The 11,089-nt window shown below is 39.4% G+C and overlaps 1 protein-coding gene across 1 annotated transcript in view; it reads left to right on the forward strand.

The window, feature by feature from the left end:
- Positions 1 to 7,068: 7,068 nt before the first annotated feature.
- LOC138049854 (tetratricopeptide repeat protein 13-like) overlaps positions 7,069 to 11,089 on the forward strand; it is a 32,605-nt gene continuing 28,584 nt past the window's right edge. Inside the window, exons 1-3 of the mRNA XM_068896316.1 lie at positions 7,069 to 7,412; positions 8,351 to 8,421; positions 9,926 to 10,004. Coding sequence (XP_068752417.1) covers positions 7,166 to 7,412; positions 8,351 to 8,421; positions 9,926 to 10,004 — 397 coding nt within the window. The 5' untranslated portion in view covers positions 7,069 to 7,165. The remainder of the gene's footprint in view (positions 7,413 to 8,350; positions 8,422 to 9,925; positions 10,005 to 11,089) is intronic.

An 11,089-nucleotide genomic window follows, 5' to 3' on the forward strand; every position in this document is an offset into this window, starting at 1 on the left:
AAGCAAGGCAACTTAAGAAGCACGATAATAGCCCTCATCCAATTGTTAAAGCGCGGCCGGAGGAAAAAGTAGTGACAAGAAGATCTCTAGCCAGATACTAAGGAGTAGCGCTGGTGTCTGCTGTTAAAGTAAGACTTTTGATTTCTCAACAAGTAGCTTTTGTTATAGAACATTCGCGACACGGCAGTGCTTTTTTTTCGCTGTTATCCTGGTAGCAAATTTCTTGTCAAAGAAACGGAATAATGTAAATAAGAGAACACTGAGATTTATATTTGCAAATTACCTGTCTTCTTACCACTCAAGTCGAACTCTACATCTCTTTGCAATAAGCGCATTCAAAATCTTCTTATGCGTGATCTTCAAGGAAATTACATTCTGTCCCTCAATAAACCTAAAACAACCAGTTATGGTCTTAATTTTTTTCTTACGTATCAGCTAAGTTTCGGAATGCGCTACCTGATTTTCTCCGTACCCACTAAGTCTACTGGTTTTAAACTAGAGAATCCAAGACCGCATTTTGTACGGCGGCTTTTCTGTTGAAATAATATATCTTCAATTATTATGTATTTAGTTATGTAGCTGTATATGCTATGTATTTTAGTTGTAAATGTAATGTCTCGAAGACATTGGCTCTTTTAGTTATTCTGAAATTCGAGATGAAATAAAGTTTATGCATGTATGTATGTTACCTTCAGCAGGGCGCGTGCGTGCATTTTGTAATCTGCGACTGCAGTGCTTACCATATGTCAGATAAAGTGACTTTACCTTTGAATATATAAGTCATCGAAATGTTACGCTATATTGTAATGACAAGGGCGGTCTGAGAAGCTGTGAGTAGGCGTGGGATTTGTCTTATATGGTTTAGGGGCCGACATATCCCTCCCTCAATGCCGTACCGGGAGGCAAGGTCGGTAGCAGAAAGCAGCGAAGGGCCAACTGCGTCCAAAAGCGATCGCACGGGCCGAAATCCCGGGATGACTCGTTTGGTACGACGCTCCAGCGCCACGTCTGGAGGTACTGCATTTTTCTCTCGTGTTCAAACATTCCGTCAGCGCATGCGTAAATTAATGTTTAGGCTTTCCGATACCTAGACTACCAAAAAAATGAAGATGCTGGTTAACTTTTTACAAGCAATTGAGATTTCAGTTGATTGTACAGGCAAAAACGTAACGTAAGAACCGTGCATGTCTGGTCTTCACGAGACAGAGGTGAGAGATGGTTTCATGCAGACTGGGACGCCTAAAATGCTCGGTTGTAAAACATGGCGGTTCACGAGTGAAGTTTTTTCTCTGGCCTTTCTGTGGACTAATTCCAGGACCTACCGATACAATTTGGGCAAGTTTTGAAAGCTGAAAAGTTCAGTCGGTGCTGTATTTTACTGGTATGACTGGGTGACCTGACACTTATAAAAAAAAAATCAATGAAATGAGAATCGTTGAGCTTTCCTTGTCATGGAATGGAAGAATTACCCAGAATTGTTTTCGAGCATGAACGAGGCAACTTGAGAAGCACGATAATGGCCCTCATCCAATTGTTAAAGCGCGGCCCGAGGAAACAATAGTGACAAGAAGATCTCTAGCCAGATACTAAGGAGTAGCGCTGGTGTCTGCTGTTTAAGTAAGACTTTTGCTTTCTCAACAAGTAGCTTTTGTTATAAAACATTCGCGACAAGGCAGTGCTTTTTTTTCGCTGTTATCATCGTAGCAAATTTCTTGTCAAAGAAACAGAATAATGTAAATAAGAGAACACTGAGATTTATATTTGCAAATTACCTGTCTTCTTACCACTTAAGTCAAACTCTACATCTCTATGCAATAAGCGCATTCAAAATCTTCTTATGCGTGATCTTCCCGGAAATTACATTCTGTCCCTCAATAAACCTAAAACAACCAGTTATGGTCTTAATTTTTCTTCTTACGAATCAGCTAAGTTGCGGAATGCGCTACCTGATTTTGTCCGCACCACTGAGTCTACTGGTTTTAAACTAGAGAATCCAAGACCGCATTTTGTACGGCGGCTTTTCTTTTGAATTAATATATCTTTAACTATTATGTGTTTAATTACATGTATGTATCTGTATATGCTACGTATTTTAGTTGTAAATGTAATGTCTCGAAGACATTGGCTCTTTTAGTTATTCTGAAATTCGAGATGAAATAAAGTTTATGCATGTATGTATGTTACCTTCAGCAGGGCGCGTGCGTGTATTTTGTAATCTGCGACTGCAGTGCTTACCATATGTCAGATAAAATGACTTTATTTTTGAATATATAAGCCATCGAAATGTTACGCTATATTGTAATGACAAGGGCGGTCTGAGAAGCTGTGAGTAGGCGTGGGATTTGTCTTATATGGTTTAGGGGCCGACATATCCCTCCCTCAATGCCGTACCGGGAGGCAAGGTCGGTAGCAGAAAGCAGCGAAGGGCCAACTGCGTCCAAAAGCGATCGCACGGGCCGAAATCCCGGGATGACTCGTTTGGTACGACGCTCCAGCGCCACGTCTGGAGGTACTGTATTTTTCTCTCGTGTTCAAACATTCCGTCAGCGCATGCGTAAATTAATGTTCAGGCTCTCCAATACCTAGACTACCAAAAAAATGAAGATGCTGGTTAACTTTTTACAAGCAATTGAGATTTCAGTTGATTGTACAGGCAAAAACGTAACGTAAGAACCGTGCGTGTCTGGTCTTCTCGAGACAGAGGTGAGAGATGGTTTCATGCAGACTGGGACGCCTAAAATGCTCGGTTGTAAAACATGGCGGTTCACGAGCGAAGTTTTTCTGTCGCCTTTCTGTGGACTAATTCGAGGACCTACCGATACAATTTGGGCAAGTTTTGAAAGCTAAAAAGTTCAGTCGGTGCTGTATTTTACTGGTATGACTGGGTGACCGGACACTTATAAAAAAAAAATCAATGAAATGAGAATCGTTTAGCTTCCCTTGTCGTGGAATGGAAGAATTACCCAGAATTGTTTTCGCGAGCATGAACGAGGCAACTTGAGAAGCACGATAATGGCCCTCATCCAATTGTTAAAGCCCGGCCGGAGGAAAAAGTAGTGAAAAGAAGATCTCTAGCCAGATACTAAGGAGTAGCGCTGGTGTCTGCTGTTAAAGTAAGACTTTTGATTTCTCAACAAGTAGCTTTTGTTATAGAACATTCGCGACAAGGCAGTGCTTTTTTTTCGCTGTTATCCTCGTAGCAAATTTCTTGTCAAAGAAACAGAATAATGTAAATAAGAGAACACTGAGATTTATATTTGCAAATTACCTGTCTTCTTACCACTAAAGTCAAACTCTACATCTCTATGCAATAAGCGCATTCAAAATCTTCTTATGCGTGATCTTCCCGTAAATTACATTCTGTCCCTCAATAAACCTAAAACAACCAGTTATGGTCTTAATTTTTCTTCTTACGAATCAGCTAAGTTGCGGAATGCGCTACCTGATTTTGTCCGCACCACTGAGTCTACTGGTTTTAAACTAGAGAATCCAAGACCGCATTTTGTACGGCGGCTTTTCTTTTGAATTAATATATCTTTAACTATTATGTGTTTAATTACATGTATGTATCTGTATATGCTACGTATTTTAGTTGTAAATGTAATGTCTCGAAGACATTGGCTCTTGTAGTTATTCTGAAATTCGAGATGAAATAAAGTTTATGCATGTATGTATGTTACCTTCAGCAGGGCGCGTGCGTGCATTTTGTAATCTGCGACTGCAGTGCTTACCATATGTCAGATAAAATGACTTTATTTTTGAATATATAAGCCATCAAAATGTTACGCTATATTGTAATGACAAGGGCGGTCTGAGAAGCTGTGAGTAGGCGTGGGATTTGTCTTATATGGTTTAGGGGCCGACATATCCCTCCCTCAATGCCGTACCGGGAGGCAAGGTCGGTAGCAGAAAGCATCGAAGGGCCAACTGCGTCCAAAAGCGATCGCACGGGCCGAAATCCCGGGATGACTCGTTTGGTACGACGCTCCAGCGCCACGTCTGGAGGTACTGCATTTTTCTCTCGTGTTCAAACATTCCGTCAGCGCATGCGTAAATTAATGTTCAGGCTCTCCAATACCTAGACTACCAAAAAAATGAAGATGCTGGTTAACTTTTTACAAGTAATTGAGATTTCAGTTGATTGTACAGGCAAAAACGTAACGTAAGAACCGTGCGTGTCTGGTCTTCTCGAGACAGAGGTGAGAGATGGTTTCATGCAGACTGGGACGCCTAAAATGCTCGGTTGTAAAACATGGCGGTTCACGAGTGAAGTTTTTTCTCTGGCCTTTCTGTGGACTAATTCCAGGACCTACCGATACAATTTGGGCAAGTTTTGAAAGCTAAAAAGTTCAGTCGGTGCTGTATTTTACTGGTATGACTGGGTGACCTGACACTTATAAAAAAAAATCAATGAAATGAGAATCGTTGAGCTTTCCTTGTCGTGGAATGGAAGAATTACCCAGAATTGTTTTCGAGCATGAACGAGGCAACTTGAGAAGCACGATAATGGCCCTCATCCAATTGTTAAAGCGCGGCCGGAAGAAGAAGTAGTGACAAGAAGATCTCTAGCCAGATACTAAGGAGTAGCGCTGGTGTCTGCTGTTTAAGTAAGACTTTTGATTTCTCAACAAGTAGCTTTTGTTATAGAACATTCGCGACAAGGCAGTGCTTTTTTTTCGCTGTTATCCTCGTAGCAAATTTCTTGTCAAAGAAACAGAATAATGTAAATAAGAAAACACTGAGATTTATATTTGCAAATTACCTGTCTTCTTACCACTAAAGTCAAACTCTACATCTCTATGCAATAAGCGCATTCAAAATCTTCTTATGCGTGATCTTCCCGGAAATTACATTCTGTCCCTCAATAAACCTAAAACAACCAGTTATGGTCTTAATTTTTCTTCTTACGAATCAGCTAAGTTGCGGAATGCGCTACCTGATTTTGTCCGCACCACTGAGTCTACTGGTTTTAAACTAGAGAATCCAAGACCGCATTTTGTACGGCGGCTTTTCTTTTGAATTAATATATCTTTAACTATTATGTATTTAGTTATGCAATTAGTTAGTTATGTTAGTTATGCAATTAGTTGTAAATGTAATGTCTCGAAGACATTGGCTCTTTTAGTTATTCTGAAATTCGAGATGAAATAAAGTTTACGCATGTATGTATGTTACGTTCAGCAGAGCGCGTGCGTGCATTTTGTAATCTGCGACTGCATTGCTTACCATATGTCAGATAAAGTGACTTTACCTTTGAATATTTAAGCCATCGAAATGTTACGCTATATTGTAATGACAAGGGCGGTCTGAGAAGCTGTGAGTAGGCGTGGGATTTGTCTTATATGGTTTAGGGGCCGACATATCCCTCCCTCAATGCCGTACCGGGAGGCAAGGTCGGTAGCAGAAAGCAGCGAAGGGCCAACTGCGTCCAAAAGCGATCGCACGGGCCGAAATCCCGGGATGACTCGTTTGGTACGACGCTCCAGCGCCACGTCTGGAGGTACTGCATTTTTCTCTCGTGTTCAAACATTCCGTCAGCGCATGCGTAAATTAATGTTCAGGCTCTCCAATACCTAGACTACCAAAAAAATGAAGATGCTGGGTAACTTTTTTACAAGGAATTGACGGGTGAAGTTGTCTCTCCGGCCTTTCTGTGGACGAATTCTATACTGAGGGTTTTAAAAGTGCTTTTATTAACAGACTTAGTTTTTATTACAATTTAGCTATTAGTAATTAATGTATATTTTGCTCTTTTTTTTAATTATTTAATAGTTACAATCAACGTAACACTTGATATGTATCTTATCAGTTAAGGACGTTCGCTCCAATTGCTACTGCGCATCCTTACAGCGCACGCAAATTCACATGCCACGTCATGCATCGAACGCGCGCGCCAAGTACTAAAATGAAGAATGATAGGGCAGATGGCCATTGCTATAGCTTTGCTTGGATTTAACGATCTTGGGTGTTCGGTGACCCCTACTTTTCTTTTCAGAAACAGATTTTATTTACAATTATCTCCACATTGTCCAAAAATGAACAAAAAATCAATTTGGGAAGTTAAAAAAAATCCAAGATTTCTTTCCTCGGGACATGGAATCCTGCCGTTTTGCGGCTGCAAGGCGCATTAAACTATGGTCGCTAAATGCAAACTTGTTCCCTAAGGAACCTCAACAGTTAGCTAAATTCACTTGATGGCTCCACTTAAACAAAGTTTGGTAGAGAACATTTCACTTCAAAGATGTAATTGCAATATTTTTGGGCTTACAGACACTGTGGCCTTATTCGCTAAAGAAGGCGGATTTTCTCAGATTTAGGGTGTTCTTCCGGCCAAGTTCTCTCCAAAACGAAGTGGGTGACGCCCCAATTTTTTTTACATTTCTGACATCACCAACTCCCAACTCATCATCTTTCAATGGTAAAATTTGCAGAAAAAAAATCAATGTTAGAAAATTTTCGCTTGAACGTCCTTAAATAAGGACTACTGCTACTACTACTGTAGTGTCCCGAATTGACAGGTTCATAACAGAGCAAATACGGACGGAACGGGAGTTTTTCAATGAAAGAAATTATTTTGTCGACAGTTTCAATCTGTGAAAAGATTTGGGCTCTTAACTGCGAATATGTACACTCTAAGCTCATCTAAGGAGTAAAGACGTGTACAAAAAGTTTGGCCAACGGTTAACGAGAAGTGTGAAGTATATTTGATACTCTGGGGGCTAACTCGAAAACTACTCAGTTAATTAGCCTCCATATTCAATATTTGTACACTATTCTAGCGTTTTTCTTTTTTCCATATTTATATATATTTAAGCTTGTACAAGCGTGAATAAAGTGTTGTTGTTGTTGCTGGGTAGTGAGTGACTTATCAGTACCGGATAAATAGCGTGTTCCAGGCTCTCAGATAGTCAGGAAAACGAAAAAAAATTCTCTTTCCCTTCTATCTCGGAGCCTCGAACAGTTTTCCGGCCTTTTCAAGTGGCCGAGCTGGGTCTAGCCTGCGTCGCAGACGAAAATAAATCTCGGTAAGTAACTAACCGGGGTTTGTTTACGCCTGTGACCCAGCCTAAGCTGGGTCATGACAGTCAGTTCCGAAACGCGCGTCCCACTCCACTGAAAGTTTTAACTCTAAGAGGATCTGGGAACGATACTGAAAAACGTAAACATGGCGGCGTGGTTCTCTGAAAGCCACTTTATCGTAGTTTTTCTCCCTTTCTGTGGCATCTTTTCATTTAATGTGAATGGTGATACATCAAGGCATTCCTGCGTCTCTGGATCACAAGTTCTCCGTGTCAATGTTGGCGATGGTCCGATACTGGAATGTGGTGTAATGAACAATACCCCAAACTCGGACAAACGAAAGACGACAACCTCTGATAACGGAAATGCAAAAGAACAGGCGAAAAATACGGGTAACCTGAGAGTACGGTGAAAAAAGCTTTGAATTTCAGGATTAAATTGGTCTTAGTTACATAGGATAACATGATTAATCTTCGACAGCTCATAGTAGTCAGCCAAAGGCTCAGCTGTTTTACGTAAGCTTAATTGATTTAGTAAATCAATGGATTTGGCCTGTCTTGCCTTAAGCTTTCGTGAAAATTTATCAAACCAGGAGTTAAGTTTGTTTGCGTATTTATTTTGATCTGATATCGTGCTTCTTATTTTAATTTGTTTCCGTTTGTCAGTAGCGTAGCACTCGCTCTCTCGAAACAGGCAAATATTAATAAATGCTATTGTTTGGAATTGTTCATTTGATCGGATGAATGGAACGGACCGTGAATGATATTTTATGATCATAATCTAACCAGCTATCGCTCCAATCATTTCTCGTTTTCCCATAAACTTGGATATAAAATTTCGTCCTTCTTGTCCTTCTCATTTCTTTGATTGTGGACTCAAAATCATCCTCCGTGAATTTTCTGGATCCTTCATAATATTTGCATAGCAGTTAGGTATCCACGTGTACTTTTGACCTCTATGTTAGTTCCTCAAGCATACGTTAATTGGACTAATTTAACACACTGCAAAATTTATGTTACAAAGGCACACATAGCAACAAGTGTTAACTTTGGTATTTTTTATTAAGAACATATACATTAAATTTGCATGACTACATAGAGAGTTGTTGAGTTTCTTTAATTAACTAGTTTTTGTTCTTGTCCACCGATGCAAAAATTTTATTTATCATTCAATCAAGAGGAAGTATCTGTGTTTTCAGGCATGCCAGTTTTCTTAAAAATTGATTGCATTTTGATTTTGGGAATTTCTACTATAGTCATGATATTTTCCTCTATTAAAATCATGCCTAGACTGGTTGTATTAAAATGATATGGTTTTGTTTTCCATTTAGATGTGTTGCATTGTCTAAAACCATTGAACAATCAAAAGCATTTTATAATTCACAGCCCTGAACGCGAGAAGGTAATAATCAATGTTCTGTGTTCAGTTTGGAAGATTTTATGGATTTTTGGAAAAGAGTGTTTTTCTATATAAGCTTAAGGGCCCACAGACAGATTTTTCGCGCGTTGCTAAGGAAGTGGAATGTTACTTCTGGTAACTGACGTCATCATATCATGAGCTGACAAGAAAACCCACTCACAAGCAAAAGTCACCGCACAAACTATTGTTTCCATCGAAGGTTTTTTCTTGCCCTTCCTCGCAGTCGTTCTCAGATCTACTGCGCATGTGTAAACGAACAGACTTCTGGTTTGAGAAAAAAAGCTAAATTTCCGGCGGTTTTAATTTGAATTAATTATTTTTTTCCATGGCACGTTTCACATCTCATGGCATGTTTCACATTACATCCTTAGCAACGCACCCCAAAAAATATGTCAGCGGGCCCTTAAACCTTGAAGATGTAAAATGTAATGTTAAGATTTAGATTACTGCAGTCATGAATGTCACAAAAGCAGTTTACAATGAGAGGAAATGATGAGAAAAGTTGGCTTAATGCAATTTAAACCCATGATGTGATAACTAGTCTGGTACAGTGCTCTAACCATAATAATAAAATTATTATAATTTGTGCTATCAAGCCTACTGAAAGATTTTAGTCTGTGCTCAACCAATCCTTAGTAAAGTTTTAAGGGTTTCCTTTGGGTACCATTTGAGTAACATACAGAGCTGCGATGATAAAGATCTTAACATTCTTCTTTTCACAATTCATTATGTCTATCTTTCAAATGTATAGTCACTTAATCCAATTTTTTTTTTTTGATTTATTACAATTATTATTTCTGCTCCTATTTAGCTTGATATGTCTTGTAATTAAGAGAAGTATATTTGTCAGGGAGAGTGTAGTCCTGAGAAGGACTGTTAACCCTTTAAGCCCCGAGGGGTTCCCCATTGACGAGTAAAATCGTCTGGCGTTAGACAGAGTAAAATCTATAAGGGCCATTAGGCACTATCGGGGCTGAAAGGGTTAAGGATGACATTGCCTGATGTTTCAACAACATGAGCAGAAGTCATCTTCAGAGTCAAGTGATTTGTATAGCGTCAAAGGGTTCTATAAATATTCTTGTCGTTGATGTGATTGGTCAACTAACTCGTTGTGACATGCTCTGAGTTGATCTCATTTGTAGTTTAACTAACAATGGGTTTGTACCAAATGAAAAATTATTCACAGTTACTTAAAACCCATTGACATCCAGACAGACAGACGATTTTACTTGTCAATGGGGAACCCCTGGGAGTCAATGGGTTAAAATTCATTGTTAGTTTGAGGTGGGAGATCAACTTTGGTTAAATGAATAAGAATTGGTTTTTGATGGGCTGCATTGCATCAGCCATGGACAAATTATTGTTTCTTGTAAATTTACAATAAATTATTATTTTAAAGTACTTCCTGTCACGTGTGTGAGGCATTTTGTGCGTGAGTTGAACCTGTCCACAGGGAGGTGACTCTCATGTTAGCTTTTGCTTGCAGAGTCTTCATCTGATCATAGCACATGATTCACAACAAAAAGTCATTTTGACTGGAAACAATGTGATTGATGAAAGAGTAGGTAAGATGAATTATTTAATTCATAGAAAAAAAGCTTCAGGAATGAAATGAATGTATAATTAAAGTGTGGGGTGTAGACGAATGGGGAAAGTGATCCTTGCACTTAAATAGCTGGACAATTTGAGCAATTGTCTCTTATAAACAACTGAAAAATTCCAGGGGCTTTAACAGGATTTGAATCCATGATCTCTGCGATATCGGTGCAAATTATGCCCAACTTGCCAGTGCAATGTGCAATTTGTTGAGCCCAACAACCCAACCCAGGCTTCCTTGTACTTGTACATGTTCATTGCCGTGACTTTAACGTCTTCATTTCCCATGGCCCGCTCCCGTCTGACCTTGTAGCTCAGTCGGTAGAGCAGCGGTAATCTAACCCCAAGGTCATGCGTTCAATTCCCACCCTGGTCAGAGTTTTTCTCTGTCCTTGTGTGGGCCCATATCCATTAGTAGGGCTAACACTCACATGGTTCAAATAAGGTAGAAACTTAGCACTTCACATTACACTCTAATCAGTTAAGTCTGTTGACCTGCTCCCAACTGGGTGGCTTCGTAGGTCAGTTGGTAGAGCATCTCACTGGTTTCGCAGAGGTCATGGGTTTGAAGCCACCTAAATTTTTCAGGTGCCTATTAGTCACAATAAGTCAAATTGTCAAGCTAGCCTAAATGCAAGGATCACTTCGCCCAAAAAAACTTCATTAAAACAAGTGAATTTTTTCTTTGTAATACAGTATGTTACAACCATCTACATGTAAAGGATATAGAGGATATTACCTGGCCACGTAGCGATACGAAATTTCTCTACGAGTGAGCACAGCAAACAAGTGAAATATTTTTCAACACGACAAGAGAAATTTCGTATCTCCAAGCGACCATGTAATATTCTGTTTATTATATAAACACCAATGGAACACTAAATCATTCACAGAAGGCATCAAAAGGCGCGATTTCATGTAACCATAGCAACAGTGATCTTTTCATGTGTGAAAATAACACGTTGTCTTCACGTGTGAAGATATCATGTTTTTGTGAGAAAGCTCACTTGATATTTCATTGGTGTTTATATAATAAAGATAAATATTTTGATAG

The sequence above is a fragment of the Montipora capricornis genome, chromosome 5 (assembly GCF_036669925.1).
Source record: "Montipora capricornis isolate CH-2021 chromosome 5, ASM3666992v2, whole genome shotgun sequence".
In the NCBI taxonomy this organism is placed as follows: Eukaryota; Metazoa; Cnidaria; class Anthozoa; order Scleractinia; family Acroporidae; genus Montipora; species Montipora capricornis.